Raw genomic sequence first — 20,880 nt, 5'->3', positions numbered from 1 at the left:
TTTCAGAAGCATTAGCACATGTGCATTATCAGAGCCTGTGACAAGCCCATGGTTACCTTCCCTTCCCTACAGTGAGGGGCTGCAGCCTGGAGTATGTCTGTACCTTACAGTCACTGGCAGGGGCTCAGTATTGCCCTCAGGCTTTAATTAACCCTAATTAGAGATAAACAGGGCCTTCTGGTTCTGAAAGAGGGACTAGACAGCACCTTCACCTTATCAGACAACTATGTAAAACACAAACTGCTTTTACCTTTCTCTACTTGCTCCTCCCAAAAAAATTAATGTTAGAAAAGGTCCCCACAAGATCCTGAGATGATGCACAATGAACACGTTGCAGAGCATGCCTTCTTCTTTCCAGTCTGTTTTTAGGGAGGATATATATGGTGGCCTACTATTTTGGGCTCATTTCCCATTAAACACATTTTCACTGTCCCTGTTTTAGTGCCACTGTAAAGAAAGCTGGAGCATTTAGCCACAGGCAATTAGTGACACTTGGACTTGCTCCAAGCCAAATAGAACATGGCAATGCACATCTACATGTCCTGTATCAATGCCTAAAAAAGCATTTGCAAAGTGATTTTCTAGACAGATATCAAGACTCAAACACAAAACCACCAAAAACCCATCACACTCTTCAGCAGAGCCACTGTCCAGTGCATACAGTAGAAGCCATCTTTACACTTCCACCCCAGAAATTCCAAGAACAAGTAGGCTACAGTAGCACTAAACAGGTTCAATTTTTCTCCTCCAACAGAACAGGGAAATTTTAAAAAGATCTAAAAAAAGAAAATAAGTAAGTTTGGTTCCACAAGTCTCTCTTGAAGCCTGCAAGAGTGCTACATTTGCAACCTACTCTAAATAACCACTTTGAACTTCTGTCCAAAATTAACCAATGAAGAACAGCAGAAAACCTGTAACATTCTTTTCCATACTGGCTGAGTTCAAGCATGTCTCCCCTTAACTCTTCCTAGCTGAAATCACTTCCAAACGTATACAAACTCCCTACTCTAGTCATTCATTTCTGTGACTCTTTCCAATTTTCAATTTATTCATAAATATTTTGTAAAATGACATATCCAGAACTGCATACAGAACAAAGCAGCGAAAGACAGAATAAGCAGCTCTTCTCACCTGCAGGAGTTTTATTAACACACTTCACAACAATTTTTTTTTCTTTTTTGTTTTTCCTAAAGCAGAGTCACATTAAGTCCTGCTTTGTAATATCACACAGGCTGTGTGCATAAAAAAGTCACTGTTAAAAGTTAGTTAGCCAATAGATTTCAAATTTGAGATTTTCTTGCAGATACTATGGTCTTTGAAACTCACATAAATAAACATCCTGTAAACAGAGGTGAAAGCAGAAGTACCAGGTATACTTCACACTCCTTGCAAGATACAAGGGAATCAATCCACTTCACAAACAATTCCAATTCACAAACAATTCCAGCTTTTCCCCCTGCACTAGGTGGCAATTGTGCTAGTGCAGGGACAATACTGGACCTTGCAGGAATTTGTGCTGAGCAGGCAGGCAGCAAAGTCTACAAGCAAGGGCAGAAATGGGGTTAAGAGCAATGGCAGCTACCTCACTTCAACCAACCCCAGATGTGGAGAAACCCTGTTTCTCTCACTGTCGGATCTCAGGATCTCAGTCCTGAGGTGCCGAGCCACCGAGACCACCCTTGGGGGGCTCGGGAGTCCTGGAATGTTGCCAGAAGTGTCTGGTGGCTGGACTTTGATCCTACACAGGAGACGACACCTGTATGAGGATAGGAGGGTTTCACCGGGGTGAATGGTGAAGGGATTAGTTAATTAGAGGGTGAGACACAGGGTTTAGGATTTCTGTACAGGGGGGTTTAGAGAAGTAAGATGGAGGAATTGGGGCGTGTCCTGTCCTTCTTCTTCTTCTTCTTCTTCTCCTCCATCTTCTTTGGTGATGGTGGCACTTTGGGATTGGTCATTACTAAAAGTGCACCGAGTAATAAGAATAAATGGTATTGGGGAAAAATGATAAATATTGTACACGTAACAATGGGTATAAAGATGGGCGACTGCCCGGAGGGCTACACAGTGTGCTCATGGCTGGCTGCTGAGCAGATCTCTGTCGGGCCGAAAGAAAATCTTTTAGATAAACAATTAATAAACATAAAAACCGAAAGAAGAACTGAAGCCTCTTCTCGTCCTTTGATACGCGGGCTGCCCCAAGGCCACCCCGGGCCTTTCCAGACCCTTCAAACAGCCGAAAACCGACATCTCACCTCCCCATTTTGACAATATGGCTGCAAGTCAAGCATTCCATGTTCTATTTCCATGCGTTCTTCCTAATTTCAGTACTCAGCCTTCACTATTTCCTCTTGTTGATGGTAATTGATTTCAAAATATCAAAGTAATTTTAAATTCTGGCTTTGCTTTCCATTTGAACACAGAAATACTCTCTAATTTCTGGCTACATACAAACTCAAACCCTAAATTTTTTTCATGTAGCACAACAATTTGTGCTAAGCAGTTCTTCCCTTTCAATGATCAGAACAAATGCCATTAAATAATAATTGCAATAATAATACTAAGATTACACAAGTAATACTGAAGCCTTACACTACCAATGATTTTTGTGAAAATTTTCTCTTTCATTCCCATAGTCACACATTTTACAGAAAAATTGTTTGTACTTTTAAGGCTGCTGTTTTCTTTTTTGTGTCTTTTTTTTTTTTTTTTTTGCTTAGAATACCCAGGAATGAGTACACTAGAAGTTGTTTATGTCCAAGAAGAAATTCAGTCATAAGCAAAAGCATCCTAGAGGATGAAGAATCAAACAGTATATACCCAGAAAAACACTAAAGAGTAAACAGAAAACACAATGTATTGAGATTCATCCCTTCTCTTCACTTGGTCATTGCTTTCAAGTAAACAAACCAAATTGTTTTTGCTGATTAGACAGTCCTAGAAGTTGATAGCAAGAGTTGATGCTGGTAAGTTACAGCTGTCAGTAACAGAATCTGAAACAAATTTGGAAAAAAATGAAGCCAGTGGCTATTTCTCATCACTGTAGCTATTACCCAGTTGCCAAAGTATGAGTGATGGTGGGGGAGAACCAAAACCAAAAGCTTGTTCTACTGAACCACTGAAATGAATCTTTCAGAACTGCACCAATTGCTTCAATCTATGTTGTCCTGTCCACCACCCAGCAGGTGCTTTCCTTGCTTTTCATTTTCCTCCATTAAGACAAATACATTTATCTGTTTGGTTAGCATAAGGATTCTCCTTGGAGCTGGTTCAGATTTTTTCCTCCACTTTAAAGGTCAACTTTCTTTAAAATACATAGGCACAAATTAATTCTCCTCTCCAGAGATATCAACTGCCATCTCAGGGGCTAGCAGTGGAGAGAAGAGCACAAAGGGAAATATTCTGGGTGAAGCAGAGCCAGATGTGTCTGGTTCAGCGCACATAATTGACTCGTCTAAACATTCTTGACACATCCAAGACAGGGGTGTGCCGTTGTCCCAGAATGCACACTTGCTCTTTAATCAGTCAGGTCTCTGATTAGAGAATCAGAAGAGGCTGAGAGCCCAGGAAGCCCGGGCACAGCTGGGCACAGCTGGGCAGGCAGGCAGTAGGAGGCAGCATCGGCTCTGCCAGCAGCGGCTCCGCACCGCAAAGTACTTGGGAGCGAGCTTCATTCTTCTGTCATTATATAAGCAAGATGACACTGTTCTCTAATCCAGCCAAAGCTGATAAGTACCATCAACCTGTCACTTCCTACATTTCAAATTCTAACATTGCAGCATCAAAGAGTTTTTACATTTCGATTTCTTTTGCTGGCAGCGGTCGGTAGCCTCTCATTCTCCCACGGTGTTCTAATGCAGCATTTGCACACCGGGGTTACTCCCAGCCTGAATAGCAGGTCATCCCCTACTCACTGAGCTCATCTGCGGCCCATGTGCTAGGCAATTTAGATCCAATCAGCCCTTATTTAGCTCAAGAGTAATGAGCAGCATAGTGACACAGACTTAAGCCTGACCCTCAGGACACTGCTCATCAAGCAGTAAAACTGTGACAAAATCATTCATCTTCCACCCGCTGGCAAGAAATAATACTCGCACTCACTGTATTACTTTTTCAAGACATAGAAAAAAAAAAAAGGTCCTGAATTTTCATGATGTGAGACATTAATTTGCAGAAAGCTGAATTCCCTTAAACCCCCCTGTTGCTATGAGCTCACCAGGGGGAAATAGGCCTTAGGAGACTGAAATGGAATAAAGAAAATTGCTTCAGCTTTCTGTTCATTTTAAATAAGCCTTAAATCTGACATGAGATATCCTAAAGAGAGAAGAAATATAGATCTTGTAAGGTAACGAAGAAACAATCAAAATTAAGAGATTAGAAGGCTACTTGCATATAATGATTTTATTGGCAAAAATATTTCTTTTGTTTAACATCCACAACAAAAAAAACACACCAAACCACTCCATATGAAAAGCCATTTTCACACCTCATGTGAAGAATAAAAGGAAAACCGAGATGAAAGTTAATTTAGGGAAAATAGTTTCAGAAGTGAGACACTTCCATCAGAAAACAAATCTGTGCTTTATGTCCTTCAGGGAGCACATATTTCTCTAAACAACTGCAGGGTCCCAAGCAGCAGGCTCTCAGTACACCTGGATATGGTTTTACTCTTTTCTTCATGGATTTACTCTTTCACAACAGAAGTCTTGTACTGTTGTCAGGTAGGCTACAGAAAGCTTATGTGGATTAATTTTTGGAAGATAAAATGGATACAATGGAATAAAAAAGTGTTTCCATGTGTAGCACAGGGGATTGAACTGTGTATCTTTATGATTCATGTCTGAGTACTAGACTTGAGTGAATTTCTTTAGCTTTGGGTGTGCACCAAGACTGACTTTTTTGGGGTATCAACAATTTGATACCCCAAAAAAGTCAGTTTTTTGATAGCTTTTAATGTTTCAGTTCGTTCCAAAGTGATTCTAGAATAGAACAGTAGAATAGAATATTCTATTACAATACAATATTCTAATATAATACAAGGGATGTAAAATGACCGTCTAGTCCAGCTGCCTAAGTAATTCAGAGCTGATCAAGAGCTAAAGCAAATTATTAAGGGTATTGTCCAATTGCCTCCTAAACACTGACAGGCTTGGAGTAACAACCAGTTATTTAGGTTTGTTCCAGTGCCTGACCATTCTCTCAGTAAAGAAATGCTTCCTAATGTCCAGTCTAAGCCCTCCCTGGTGCAGCTTTGAACCATTGCCAAATGTCCTATTAGTGGAGCCCAGGAAGAGCTCAGCACATCCCACTCCACTTCCCCTTCTCAGGAAGCTGCAGAGAGCAAGGGGGTCATGCCCCAGCCTCCTTTTCTCCAAACCAGACAAGCCCCAAAACTTCAGGCACTCCTCACAGGACATGCCTTCCAGCCATGCTGCCCTCCTTCCAAGGCAGATGCTCTTTATTACATCCTAAACATCAGTGTGAAATTAATGTTAATCAATTGTTCAACTTCCATGTGTCCACCTACTGATTCAAGAAAATGGGCACTGAGAAGGGGAGGTGAAAATTCTTGCAAACCTGTGGTAGTGTGTTGTTAAGTTTCTTTTTTTTTTTAAATTTTCTGCAGAGGAGGGCATATGTGGCCCGAAGTTTAGAGTCCGACTAGCTGAGGGCGAAAGGCCGACGCCCCTCTGCAATTCCTGGCCAGCGCCCTTCGGCGTCTGATGGCCTCGGGCTGTGCTGGCTGCGGACTGGCTCACACCGCTGGTATTGGGGAGGAACGGAGCTGACCATTTCCCGGGGGTTAAACGTCGGTTTATTGAAGGTGTTGCGGGATCCAAACGCGGGGAAACCAACCGGGAAAAAGTTTCTTTCATAGGGGGTGAAACAGGATTATAAAGGAGGGGGTGGGTACAGGCGGAACCAATTGGGAAAGGTGAGGGGATGAACTTCACAGAACTGACACTCCATGGAGACCAATAATCAAAAGGTAAAGGAGGTGTCCTGGGACCCCAGCCAACCACCATCTCCAGAGAGGAGAAGGTTCTCGAAACCTGGGAGGAGGAAGGGAGTGATTGACTGGGCCCAGGGAGGAAACAACTTTCACTTATAAGGGAAAGCAGGGGAGGAGCAATTACACATCGGCAACTATGAATAGCGGTTACTATGGCAACTTAGCTGACAGGCTGGCAATGGCGGGAAAAACTGGGGGAACGAAACCATTTTACACATAATAGGGGAGAACAATACATAAATTGGGGGAATAACACAAGAAACTTAACAACACACTACCACACAAACCTGAACCAGTGACAGACATATACAGGAACTTTCTATATGCAAAGTATTTAGGGACACATTTCCAGTGCCTGCTGCTGTCCTATTTCATTTCTTTACACAGTAATACTCTCAGAGTAGAGGAGAAACAATCAAAACACACATTAGTTTTAGCTAGTCAGCTTTGAAGGTCAGAATACATTTGTAAATTTGTAAAACATTATTTTTGTCTCCAATAAAAACCTGAAAAAACCCTCAAATCCCTCAAAGTAAGAAGAAAAGAAAATTCAGTGTTAATTACCAGAGTCACACCTTAAGGCAACAACTGCAGCTAAGAACACACACTATTTGCTCAGAAGGTGGTAACAGATTATTTTTAAGGATTTAGACATAGGAAATCTCTCAAAATGCTGCTATTTTCTAAATCTGTGCTTGCTTCTCATGCATGAGAGCATTTAGAGACTAGATTTTCATTACACTCATTTAAACACCAGTTTTGTTAATGGAATACCTGAACTTCAAAAATAACCAGTAGAAATACTTTAACAGATGGTTCAAGATAGCATAGCAAGGCATGCTTGCTCCCCAGGCATAGGATATTTGCTGCCAAGTGGAAAAGGAAGGATTTATTTCCTTTTTTTCACACAGGTGAACAAAGTTCACAGCAACTTTTAGTAGTAATTCATTAAGAGTGGGAGATCTTAGAGCTAAGCTAACACCTTCTGACTCTCAGTTCAGTGCCTCAGTCACAGAGTTGCCTTCTCTGCTTATCAGGACATCACAGCTGGCAGCTCTAAATATCCTCACAGGATGGGATGGGTAAGTGAAGACTCATGATCTTCCAAACTCTTCTGAATACAGTTTTCAGAAGCTCAACATCAGAAAAAAGATTTTACAAAGACTAACACTATAACCCCTGAGGGGGAAGAAAAGAAGGAGGGTGGACCTTTCTATTCTCCTCCTGAGCTTATCTACTGACTTACACAGTAACAGAGAGGGGGAGAGATGCTTCTGTTGGTCTCAGAAAAGCTTCCCACAGGCTGTTTTGATGGCAAGTAAAACTCAAAAAAAAATTACAAATGACTGTACATTTCCATAGCAAAGATATACTGGATAATCCATTCCTATTGTGGTTTCTCTCACAACCTCAAGGCTAAACACACTCAGATAGGAACATTCAGTTCTCCTGTTACCCATGGCCCAATTATTAATGTAACTTTCTACTAGAGACAGTTTACTTGGGCAATATTGCTGTAAGAGCTTATAAAATTTATAAATTGAAATTTTCAAAAATTAGCAAGAAAGTATCAATGGGCACAAATGCACAAAAACGGTTTTCAAAGTAAAATTACCACTTATTATGGTATTAGGTTAGTGATAGTTCTCATTTCTCCTACAGGAATCTCAATTCTCCTACAGGAATCTCCCTGAAACTAGGCAAAGATGTTTGGAGCACAGCAGGATATCTACTCACATTTTATAGTCTGTAACTCTGTGCTAACACCCAACAAAACCCAAATGCCAGGATGACAATAATAAGAGAAAGCTCATGTCAAAGCAACACCCCATTACAATACAAGACATTTTAGCATGTTTCAAACACTTCTTTTAAGTATAACATATTGCAGTGCCAGCACCTACAGCCAATTTCTCTGAGCCTTGTATCCATTTTTACAGCAAGTTCTGTCAAATCTATTTAATGCCTGTATTTTTATTAACCCAGGGCTTCTTTTTGTGCCATGAGGCACTGAGATGACAGATAGTGCTAGAGATCTGGAACAAATGAAAGCACACATGGGCAAACATCCTGCATTTACCTTTCAGTAAAAAAAAAAAGAAAATAAAACCAAAACAAAACAATAAAGATTTTAAACCATTGTCTAGAAACAGGGGAAAAAAAGGAAAAAGATTTATGTCTGAGCTAGAAGCAGAATAAGTAAACATAGGAAGGAAGCACTTCATGTTTTGTTTAGGGGAGTTTCTTGATTATTTACTGTTTATTTTATATGCTTTTTAAAAGGAGAATGTATTAAAACACAAATCTTACACTTCACAGTGAATCTTACTATGAAGATCAAATACTTGCAAGTGCCAGCAAGTAGCATTTGATTCCAATTACCCACTCAACATGTATCAAAAACTGATAAAAATTAATTCTCCTGCCAAGACATAGTTCTATTTAAATATGGATCACAAAACAATCAATATGGTAACAATCAATTAAAAAAATTGGTTTAAGAAATCTTACTTAAAATAGTCTAACCATAGGTAAACACAACAATCAAAAGCTACCTGTACTTTTCTAGAAGACAAGAAAAACACAAGAAAAAGCTGGGAAGGGTTATTTTAAAACACTGTGGTGTAAAAATAGTGAAGGTGGGGGTCTCTTTTCAGATGTCTTTTAAGAAAAAAGAAAGAAAGAAAACAAGGGCACTTTCAAATCCTTGTATGCCAAGTTTTAGCCCAGAGCAAGTTTTCACTGCTATGTTACAAACCCTTGAAAATAAAGGTTTATAATGGAAATGCTGACAGACCCTTAACCACAGCAGCATGAATAGCTATAATTAAAGAAGAGCTTTTGGCTACACCTCACTCTGAAAGACTAGAATTTTTACAGTATCCTCAAATAAAAACAATTGGGAAACCTGGAATGAGATTCCAGCAATCCAACAAGATATGTTAAAGGGGACTGCTAAAACTATTTGACATTTAAAGCTTTAAATATTGAGGCACTTAGTTAACACAACCAAGTCAGTATTTTCATAATGCTACTTAATCAGCAATAAAGAATGCTCCTGTGAGCCATCATCTGGGGTTAACAGAAAGTAACATATGAAGTTATTATTTCCTAACAGCCTAGAGGGAGCTGCTTGTCTCTTTAATCAGTGATCTCACTTCCTTCCTACCTGTAAATTCCCTGTCATACAGTTATAAAATTATTGAGAGTACAGTGTATGGAAAAATTATATTTATGAAAGTATAAGTATATACATATTATGAAAGTATGTATGATATACTATCTTATACAAGCCTGGATTTTAAAAACAAGCATCTCATCTTTTTCTGAGTTTGAAAATAGACCAGGCCTAATCAGTCTGGTCAATTCAGTAACATTTTAGCATCTGGTTAGCACAAAGTCATACATATATTCTGAACCAAAAAAATGTTTTTAGTGCTGTTTTATTTGCATGGCAACAGGGGATTGACTGATTGACTTCAGTGAGTCTGTCAAAGCAGGAAAATCACTAACATTTTCCTGTTCCATACAACCTGAAGATCAAAGTGTATCATAAGTGTTAAGGAATTTAATTCCTCTGAAGATAGGATAAACAGGGTGGTAGCAGTAACCAAATGTATAAATAAAGAAACTGAAATAACTGTTAAAAGCAAGGTTCTAAAAATCTCTCTCATACCAATTACTATTTGAGCATGTTGGTAATTCAAATATTTCAGCAGAACTACTTTTTGCAAAAAAAGGTACTAATACTGTCCTGTACCTTGTCTGTGATGACCTGAGAAGTCTAGATTGAACTTCCATGCCCTCTTCTCTGTGTTACAAGAGGGCCACATAAGCCCCAGTCCTGGAAATCTTAAAAATAATGCCAAGTTATAAAAATAGGCAATTTTTTCACCACTCTGAAATTTCTCTCTATTTCATCTTTAAAAACAACACAACAAATGCTGTCTATTAGCTAATAGAGAAAATGTCAAAGTATTTTTGAAGTCTCCAATTTATTCCAGGAAATACATTCAGTTGAACTCAAATAATAAATAATAAATCAACTAAACTTAGTTTTGTGCTTCATCTTTTTTCAAAAGACTGCCTGAAAAACAGTTGTCTTTGGATCTATAAGCTATTGACAGCTGCAGTCAAACTACTAGACAATAACAAAGAACCTACTTAAAGAGAGATCTTGCATATGGGCCTCAGAATTCCTATTATGTACTCTTCCACAGCTCTTTACACATATTTCAGTCTTGCACATTTGAAGTAATGGCAGATCAATAGCTACCTCTTAATATCATATAAAAAAAAAAAAACCAGTTTGGGCTTCAAACTGGAGGACTGCTTCTCAAAGGCATCAGTAGAGAAAAAAATATGCTTATTGAAGGGCACTGTGGATGTTGAAAAATGAACTAGTACATCAAAGCAAAATTGCTTGAAAGTGGTAAAATATGATTTCCTTCTTTCCTATCGAACCCCAGACATGTATTTAAATCCCCATAACTGTAGAATTTGAATGCAACCTTGGTAAAAGAGAAAAAAAATAGAATGAAAAGTCTGAAAAACAGAACACATTCAATGAAGAAACAAAACCAAAAAAACAACACCCTCCAATTAATGTAATTAGCAGAGACAATAATTTCCAATTTTCCTTTACCAAAGAAAAGATGGTATTTTCTGAAATAGAAGCAACTGGATGACTTTCTAAAGAGACACTAATTCATAACAAAACATCAGGATGTCAAACCTAATCTCCTGAAATAACAAGGAAACATTTCAAAGATTCTGTATGCACTGAAGTATTGGTGAGTTTTGAAATTTAACATATCATTCATAGCCCTTCAGAGATTTCTCTTTCCATTTACACAATTTTGGTAAAAAAAAAAATAGGAACTACAGTATAACCCTAAAAACAAAATGTTGGTCTAAATCCACAACTTAACCAAATAACTTACCGAAGTCTGGCTAGAACAACCTGAAGAAAATTCAGCACCATGCTCAGCTCAGCTCCTCGACATGCAGGCAGCAGCATAGTAAAGCCATCATTCAGCAACTTCTCCTCAGAAAGGCTCAAGTAGCAGCTGGTCTCAAACACTTCCTGCACCCCATCAATGTAGGTTGACAGCAGAGTCCAGAGATTTTGTCTCTGTGTGTGGTCATTTTTGGTCACTAAAAACTCCTTTGCCTTCTCACGGAAAGCATTTGAGACTTTCTCGGCCAGGGCACTGATGTCCATGTTCTTCTCAACATAAATTAAAAGGAAAGCAAAGTGACCTCTCCAGATGAGAGCCCTCCGAGCCGTGGTGATGGAGGATGGAGTCAGGAAATCCAAAAGATCCAGCACCCGACTCACGATATCTTCTGTCTCCACAATAACTGCCAGCACGAGGAACAGGCTAAAGAAGTTCTGCAGCCCCACCTCTGTCAGCTCCTGCATTCTTTTCCGATGGAACTTGGAATAAATTCTACATTAGAAAAACGAAAAAAAAAAAAAAAACCAGGAAAGAGAAAGTTTCTTAAAGTATGCAATTTTCTATCTTCTCGAGTGACTAAAATTGCACTTTCATGCTTTTAGTTTATGGTTAACCCCTTCCAGTAACCCTTAAATTTTAAATACTCTTCTTTCTTATTACTCTCATGATTACTGGAACAAACACGCTCTCAGTTTTTGCTTTTGATTTAAAGAACACATTGTTTCCAATTGGAGGTGCAACCAAGCCCTTCCCCCTTATCCAACCTCTAGTACCAAGCTGAGCACAATGTTACTACTCTACAATGTTAATACTACTACTCTCTCTGTGATGGAAGTCCTCCCTATATACCTTCAAATCAATCAAGTTTAGCCCATGAGGGCTCCTAGGAAAGGGAGCTGTCAAGTGGCATCTCTTTGCAGCAGCAAACCAGCTTCTTTCCTGGAAACTTCTTCATTTCCACCTGGAAATCAGCTACTGGTTTCTGCCATTATGCTATAGTGCTGCAGCTGCAGTGATCAAAGTCTCACCTACCAAACCAGCACTGCAGTAAAAGGAAGATTTCTGTTGGAAAATCCCTTTTCTCCACAGTGCTTTGCCAAAGTCTGTATCAACTTGTACTGCTCACCTATGGTATGGACAGGTTTGAAAGAAAACAGAGAAACTGAGGCATGTGCAAGAGAAATGTCTCTCCAGGTAGGAAGATGTTATGAAACTTTTTCTGCATTGCTGACAGGACAATGCTCAAGTCATAAACAGCTGATGGTGACAAGCATTGCAACTTTGAAACTTTAAAGTGGCTGCCAAAAAGGAAAGAGCTTACACAAAGACATCTTTCCTGGGACCTTTGCTTGGATGTGGACTTTTATTTAAAAATCACCATTCCTACAACAGAGGAGTAAGATGATAATGGCATAACTTTTTGATTATTGTGTTTAAAACTTTAGGTATATCCTTCACCTTTAATTTAAAATAAGTTCCACCTACAGTAGTTAAACATCCATAAATGCTGTTTTCCTATTCCGTCACCTAGAAAATAGTTGGAAGTGGTGTTGAGGTTATCAAATCTAGCCACCAAAAATTACAGCAAATCCAATTAATGTTGTTTAGTAGTAAATTACTACTGACAGGCATTTATGTTTTTCATGCATCAATTAGTGCTTGGTTAGCTACTGAAAACAGAGTTCATCCCAAAATCATAGCTGCAGGCTGTTAAATTTTGCTACTTGTGTAATTGATTTTTTCAAGGTAGAAATGAAGAAAACTGGTTCAGCAGACTGATGCACTATGTGTTGTATGTTATTACTCCCCCTCTTAAATAAGGGAAAGTAACAAGCTATAAGAGCACAAAATTGTAAGTATAATTTTATTTCAGTAAGAATAGAGTGGGCTAATTAAAATTTTTAAAGAAAGCAAGACACTGAAACAGAATCCAGCAACATATTTGTTTCTGTGTAGTTGCAGTGATTCATAAAGCCAAACTTTAGTGACTAAACTCCTGAAGTGTACATAGACATTAGGCATACTGGTCTTTTCTGATAGCCAAGATAACTCTTCTTTTCTGGAAGAAGAACACCACAACTTTCTAAGGTGTGTATACACATGGGCATTTTTTAATGTTCATTACTTGTGTACATGAAGATCTTACTAATGTTCAATAAAGTTTTAATTAATTATATTAATACTTAACAAAATCTTTTAAAAAAACGCAAAAGCCTAAACCAGAACTATTTCTGTTTTCTCTATCTAATGCAAAAAAATTTAACAAGTCTGTACTAATCATTACAATTGCTATCTCATTACTATAAGAAAAGTCTTACAGATTAGTACACATCTAAAACATCAAGAATTTCATTTAGAGCTTATATATTTTATGTTTTTTTATATCATGACTGACTGTACTTAATTAGTATGTTCCAAGATTAAGTGAAATATTAAAATCCTCACAAAAATATTATGAGAAATTTTGAAAACCACTGAAAAGAAAATATTTAATTGAAAATGCAGGTGTAGCAAGTGTCAGTCTGCATGTTCTTGAACAACACATGGCTTAAATGGAGCTCAAACACAATTTCTGTGCTTTAATTACATTATCTGTCTGGCAACTGGGTTGTACCACTGCACTGGTTGCCAGTCTACCAAATTCCTGGCCAGTGGGACGAGGTAAATCATCCCACTCTGTGGATGCCAAGGTGATTTTTGGACCCAGTTACAGCCTCAGCTGGCAATAGAAACTTGAGGGAACAACTGCTTCCTCAAATTATGAGTCACCCTGGATCCCTCACCCCCTTTATTTTGTCATGAGCAGAGTGCCCCTCCCCACTACCCTTGTTACAAAATGTGACAAACTAAATAGCATCCATACCGTCCTTTAATTTGTTTCCAAGGATGCACACCGTTGTTTTCTTCTTTCATAATCCGTGCCAAGATGCTGAGGAAAATGAAGTAACTGTTGCTGGAGTTGTACAGAGAAGGGACCTGCTGTTCACAGCAGCAGCGTTTCACCAACTCAAGCATTGACAAAGAAGTCTTACTAATATTTGCCAGATCCTTCAGACCAAGCCAAGGAACAGTAAAGCAGCTGTTCTAAAAAAATAGATGAAAACAGAAAATATTATAAATAACAATAAATGCCAATATTACAAAGGCAGTAAGATGCACTCCTTCACAGGAACAAAAGGATATATTCCTACCATGGCTAAAACAATAAAAATGCATTGTAACTGTGTGCAAAGTATTTTTACAAGACCTGTAGTCCTGATGAAAAATAGGACTTAAAATATATTATCATATTCTATAATTTCGTAATGTAATGGACCACAACAAATTTACACATGATTTCATTACACAAACAGAGCAAATTTAAGGATACTGTCATTGATTAGGTAGTTTTACACAAGTATAGCAATCAAGCTTGGCTACAGGAAAATCAGAATTAATCGGCAAAAATCAAGGACTGCCTATGTGCAATTCTACATTTTTATATATTCATCTACTTACCAGATTCTTGCTGTAATAATCCCAGAGTATGGTAACAACAGATAGGTTCAAATCCCAGAAACTACACAAAGTCAAACAGCACTGAAGGTGCATTCGTAAGTGTTCCTCCAACACACCAGCCTTAAACAGGAAGGTAAGAAATTAATTGTAGGATACATAAAACCAGAACTAACAGACTATAAGTAATCTCCTAATATAAAACATATTTTTAATTATATACTGTTGAGTAAATGCATCTTCTAATACAAGCAGCAAACTTGAAGATAAAAGCTGACAATTGCACCCTGCAAACCGGCCAATGCTGGTTCATCCCAGAATCATAGAATCACAGAATCATTTAGGCTGGAAAAGACTTCTGAAAAGGTTCATAGGACAATTTGAACACAGTGAAGCATTCAGGTAGTAATTGTGGGATAATGAAAGTGGAATTATTCTCATCCAGCTTTTGGTAACAACAAAACAGAACTTTTATGGGAGGTAGGATATTAAGAGGTCTAACTAAAACCATGTGTTTAACCCAGCCTATTTTAGGCATCTACTTTAGGGCGATAATTCCCATAAGGGCTTTATTGTCTCCACTGCCTGCAAAAGTGGTTTAATGAACCAACTTGTGTGCAGTTGTCTGAAGAGTAGATTTTTACATGTGTGAGTCAGTCTAACACCTGTACCCCACGGCAGGGGTGTGGGAAGTAGATGACCTTTAAGGTCCTTTCAAAACCAAACCATTACATGATTCTATGATTTACTCACAGTGCTACTTCTTATGACCTACTATGTCTTTGAGTGGTTTTTTTCCCTGCTTTCAATGCCACACAAATGAGTCTAAGTCATGAACTTGTCTCTACCTGGCCATACATTCTTGTGGAAAACTTGACTTGCTACACTTTATCACAACACTGCAAACAAGTATACAATCACCCACAAGAACTTCTAACCACATCTGCCTTCTCTTCTCATGAGTAATTAATGTAGGGCATATGGCTTCTAAAGTGGTACATTCCTTAAACAACTTGAAAATTGAAAAGACACTTTCAGTTGTCACAGAAAATTATATATTCAAGACATTACATGTAAGATACAAAACCCAATGAAATAGGAAAGTAACTTTCCAGTAAAGACTCATTAAAAATATCCAGAATAGTAATTCAAGTGTAATAAATATGCCTAAAAATGAAAGGTGATACTCAAGTATTTTTTAAATATATGATGTAACTATTAATTAAACAGACTTCCCAAAAAAAACCCAATCTTGCATGAAAAACAAGGGACAGAACAGCTGCTCTTTTTTTAATGAATAAAAGCAAGAGTCTTGATGTAAAACAAAAAATCCTACAGCTGAACAGACCTATTTCTCTATAGGGATCTACCCAGGTACAGGGTTGCAAAAAAACCAACCAAACAAAAATGAAACAAAAAACCAAAACACACACCATTCAAAAATTCACAGAAAGGGAATGCTTAGTCTTGAAGTTGTATTTTGAATCTAGGGTTATGTTTAGGTTCTAATTCAACAAACAATGACTCCTCCAGTTAAATTAATTCAACAATAAACACAGCAGTTGAGCATCTTCAATTTGAACCATTATTTATCTGTCCAACTACAGTTTTAGAACAGTTTCCAAAACCATGATAGCACTGAAGGCTTTATCTCAAATTTAATATAAAAGAGTATCGAGACTTCAAATATCCCTGGGATTAATGGATTCTCTCATTGCTCTTTTGCTTAAAATGGTCTCTTGCACTGCTGGAAATACTATCAGAACTCTTGAGGTAGTCAGCTTTTAATTTATCACAGAAGGGAGGAACACCTGATACTATCAAAATGATAGTACTATCTAAACACAACATTTTTCTCTTATGACCTCCTACTGTAGTAACAAAATTGGTTTTCCTAGAAACCCAAGAAATACTTCTCTATCTCTCTTAAGGCAGAATTAAACAAAAAATACAGTGAAAGTATAACAAAATTGAGGCAGAAATGAAACAGCACAAAGCATTTATTTTCTAAAATGAGAAGTCTAATAAGACAGACTGCTATTAGCTGTTGCAAACTAAAAAGCTTTTGATTCTCACAATAAAACTTCATAAACACAAATTCCTCTTATACTGACAACCCATAAATCTAGTCAGTTTGATGCTGCCTAGTAGACAAATACAATTATGATAATATTACTACTATAACAATTTTCATTTTGCAGTACAAAAAGAATTGGAAACTAGCTTTTTTTTCTTCTTTTGGAAGAGAATTCCAAATTACAGAAAAGGTAGGAAACACCTCGTACAACTAGTTTCCCCAAAAATGCCCTTTTTTTTGTGATAGACGTGGGAGTTTTTTCACATGAGCAATTTTGTTCAACTCTTATCTCCCTGGAACTTTAAAAGAGAGCAATTTGTGGCTGAAGAACTCAGCTGTTGGTCAACTGAAGCTGAAAGCATATACCCAAGGCAGAAGCCCACTATATTTGCCCAGGTATCCATGACTGCTCCTATCTTCCCACAGGGTGCTTTTGGGTCCCATCACTACTGATCCCATAGGATGAACAGCACCTTCACATCTTTCCCTTGCCCAGCAGCAGGCTGACTGAATCTTAAAGCAGCTCCTGTTGGGAACAGGGCATTGTCGGGGCACCCCTCAACCATCTTCACTTGGACCATCTTCTGGAGGTGCTCATCACACCCAAAATCCAGCATATCCTGGATTACCATGCCTTAGGCTCTCTGCTGCCTGCATGTGTGTCGGATCTCAAGATCTCAGTCCTGAGGTACTGAGCCACCGAGACCACCCTTGGGGGGCTCGGGAGTCCTGGAATGTTGCCAGAAGTGTCTGGTGGCTGGACTTTGGTCCTACACAGGAGACGACAAGGATGAGGGCTTCACCGGGGTGAATGGTGAAGGGATTAGTTAATTAGAGAGTGAGACACAGGGTTTAGGATTTATGTACAGGGGGGTTTAGAGAAGTAAGATGGAGGAATTGGGGTGTGTCCTGTCCTCCTTCTTCTTCTTCTTCTCCTCCATCTTCTTTGGTGATGGTGGCACTTTCGGATTGGTTATTACTGAAAGTGCACCGAGTTATAAGAATAAATGGTATTGGGGAAAAATGATAAATATTGTACACGTAACCATGGGTATAAAGATAGTGGCTGCCTGGAGGGCAGACAGTGTGCTCATGGCTGGCTGCTGAGCAGATCTCTGTTCGGCTGAAAGAACATCTTTTAGATAAACAATTAATAAACATAAAAACCGAAAGAAGAACTGAAGCCTCTTCTCGTCCTTCGATACGCGGGCTGCCCCAAGGCCACCCCGGGCCTTTCCAGGCCCCTCAAACAGCCGAGAAATCCGGACACATGTGGACCACTAAACACAACAGAACTACTGAAACTACCAAAATGCTGCAGATTTAACACTGGTTAGGCATTTTTGTGTCCCAATACTTAGCTGTCCTAAGGATGCTAAAGCTAACTCCAGCTTCTGCTGCTTCATGATGCTCTGGTACCCTCGGTGGCTGCAACAACACCTACTGAACCATCTTCTCACAGTATAGAATTTGAAGTTCACATGAAGAGACTTTAACAGTCATTGTTAGGAGATTATCAATTTACCTTACAAATGTATGTTCTGCACCTTTTTTAGATGCTTTTGAACACACAAAACTACACATACTTCATTTCTTCTTCATTTCCCCCCCCATTCAGTGTAAATTGCCATTCTTCTGAGCATGCAGTCTACAAGCTATAGGGAAATTAGGGAGCAACAAGCACAAGATTATGAGGCTGATGAGCATAGTACTAAATGTGGTTAGTTTTTAAGTTGCCATATACCTAAAAATGAAGGTTTTTAACTACCAACTCCTGCCCTCTCTAGCAAACGGATAATTCAGCACTATTATTTCTTTTAATTTATGCAATAGCTGTGCATCTTCAGTAGATAACAGGCTATATGCTGAAAAGGATGGCTCAGAGAGGATTAAATAACAAAGTCATGCCAAGTGTTAATAGGCAGTATCATCAATTCTGTCCTGCTGTTCATTCAAAGAATACTATTATCAGTTTTGCTTTTTTCCCACTTTTCAATGCTCCATTTCACTACTGACTTGCTGATATCTCATTGTGCATCTCATTACTACATTTTCTGGACTCAAAAATACTTAAGAGCTGCAAAAGGATAAGATAAAAGGTAGGAGTGGCCACTTGAAGCTGACAGATCAACAGAGGAGATGGACATATCTACTGGCAAAAGAATTCTCCTTCCTAGACACTGTCAGGAAGGCTGCTGTGCAGGGATAGGGAGCAGGATGTGTGTTTTAATAAAGTACTCCATTCACTCGTGCATGCACATATAGGAATTAATGTTCCCCAAGGAGCACTTCCCTTGGGCAGCTAACTCCATAATGCAAGAAAAAATAACGAACAAATAAAAAAAGGAAATCAACTAGATGGCTCCTTAGATGGTTGGTAATAGTTACAACCACGTCTTTGGCAAATGAGGGTTTGTTTTAATTCCAACAGTGGCTGCTGTTGGAACTTAAAACATATTTGCTTCATATTACTGTCATGACTGACCCAATATGCAAGTCTTCTGAACTTGGCCACTTAACTGCCTTTCTAAACTATCTACAGTTCAATACTTCCTTTTTATTGAAAGCATAAAAAACTGCATATTTTATGTATGTTCTGTTTCAAAGTAATCTTTATTCAAAACAATAAACACTCACAAGAAAAGGGGATTATTTTGAAGAAAAGAACATTAACTACAAATGTATGTCTCACGTTGCTGCCACACAGAAGATGCAAACAGGAAGGTGGCTAATAAGCTACTCAGTTTTTATGCATCTTATCTAAATCTCTCCAATTTCTCTCACAGAATGGTAAGAACATCCAATAAGTAATGTCATCACTTGGGGTTTTAATGTATATGCACAATTTGTATTTTGTCATATACCATAAAATCATTCAAAAAGACTTAATCTTTTAAGCTGATAAAGTACAACTACGTAGCCAAACATTAGAGTTTATGTTTAGAAATCTGAAAATTCATGCTATCATTTCAATTCTCCTAACAGCCACAATTATTTTCTTGTCAAAAAGTTGTAACAAGTATTGTTCTGCATTCCAGCTTTAAGTACAATTGTTGCTACTCCATGAACAAGACAGTTATATAATTTAAAAAACGGAAAGAACTGATTCCCCTTTTGCTTTCAAAAACAGAACTTTGCAGGATTTTTCTTAATTTCATATACCAAATGAAAAGATAAACATGTGTATTGTTTTCTTAAACATACATAAATAAAGAAATTATTTTTACAGGCGTTGCCGATACAACATTTGCAATTTGTGCCATGCAACTTCAGAACAAATTTACAGAGCTACAATGTAACTTATTTTTAAAACTTGATGAACAGCATATTTAAAAGCATATTAAAAGGAGGTCAATTCTGACCTCTGGGCCATGAAGCATTGCATTAACAGTTCTGCAGAAAGAAAAATGATAAGGTATGAAATGAGTGCTCAGAAACTAGAACCTTATCAGTAAGAGTTTGATTCAAGCCTGTAAGACAAATTGCTCAGCAAGGCAAGTCACCTTCCCGCTGTGATGAGGATATAGCTGAATTTTCAATGCAACTGACTATCTCCTTCATCATGTCTCCTCAACTTGATATCCTTACATTCAGTATCTGATTTACATTTTCTAAGCATCCAGTTCTTATTCTGAATACATCTTGTCTAAGAAGTCATATACTACCCTTCCAGGATAATTATCTTTTTTCTTTATCTGACAATTTAGCATCAAGCACAGCACTTTAAAGCAAGTGGAACTGCTAACAAGGAGGGAACTGTACACTGTCATAGTTTAGCTATGTCAAGGTTGTTCATTTACCAGTGATAAAAACACTACAACTCCAAAAATACACTTGTTAGTTGGACTTTGTTTCATGCACTGTCTTTTCCTGAAAGCATCCCTGACACTTTCCTTGTTCATTATTCTTTCCTTTATACACTTACTTGAGCATCAGTGGATTTTTTAAGGAGCTCCTCCACAAATTTCCAATTGGATTCCTTCTGTTTCTGAAAAATAATTATCAACATGAAATAGCATTTGTATCCCTTACAGGAAACACTATGTAATAACACAAAAGTTAGCAGACAAAATATTTCTAGAAATATTTAATTTTATGACAGAATACAGTAGTCATCACCAAAAAGAGCTTTTCTGTTATAGGAATGTAATTGATATCTGTCCTAAAAATTAGCCCTCAGAAAGCAAATAAAAATAAGAAGCATACAACTTGAACCACTTTAGGTGGCTCATTTGCAATCCCAACTTTCACTTTTAATGGAGATGCAAAAGAATCAGGCATTTGTTATTAGCCCAAGCAGTATGCCTTACAGTTTCTTTCTTTAATGTTCTGTA

General features: G+C 38.0%; 1 protein-coding gene across 1 annotated transcript in view; it reads right to left on the bottom strand.

Annotated features, from left to right (window-relative positions):
• Positions 1-20,880, bottom strand: part of MMS22L (MMS22 like, DNA repair protein) — a 94,508-nt gene that overhangs the window by 48,649 nt on the left and 24,979 nt on the right. The window contains exons 11-14 of the mRNA XM_064710087.1: positions 20,472-20,534; positions 14,473-14,592; positions 13,838-14,058; positions 10,957-11,466 (exon numbers count right to left, since the gene is read on the bottom strand). Of these exons, the coding sequence (XP_064566157.1) occupies positions 10,957-11,466; positions 13,838-14,058; positions 14,473-14,592; positions 20,472-20,534 (914 nt within the window). The remainder of the gene's footprint in view (positions 1-10,956; positions 11,467-13,837; positions 14,059-14,472; positions 14,593-20,471; positions 20,535-20,880) is intronic.

Source organism: Zonotrichia leucophrys, chromosome 3 (assembly GCF_028769735.1).
Source record: "Zonotrichia leucophrys gambelii isolate GWCS_2022_RI chromosome 3, RI_Zleu_2.0, whole genome shotgun sequence".
Classification (NCBI taxonomy): Eukaryota; Metazoa; Chordata; class Aves; order Passeriformes; family Passerellidae; genus Zonotrichia; species Zonotrichia leucophrys.
This window is presented reverse-complemented; position numbering and strand designations above follow the sequence as displayed.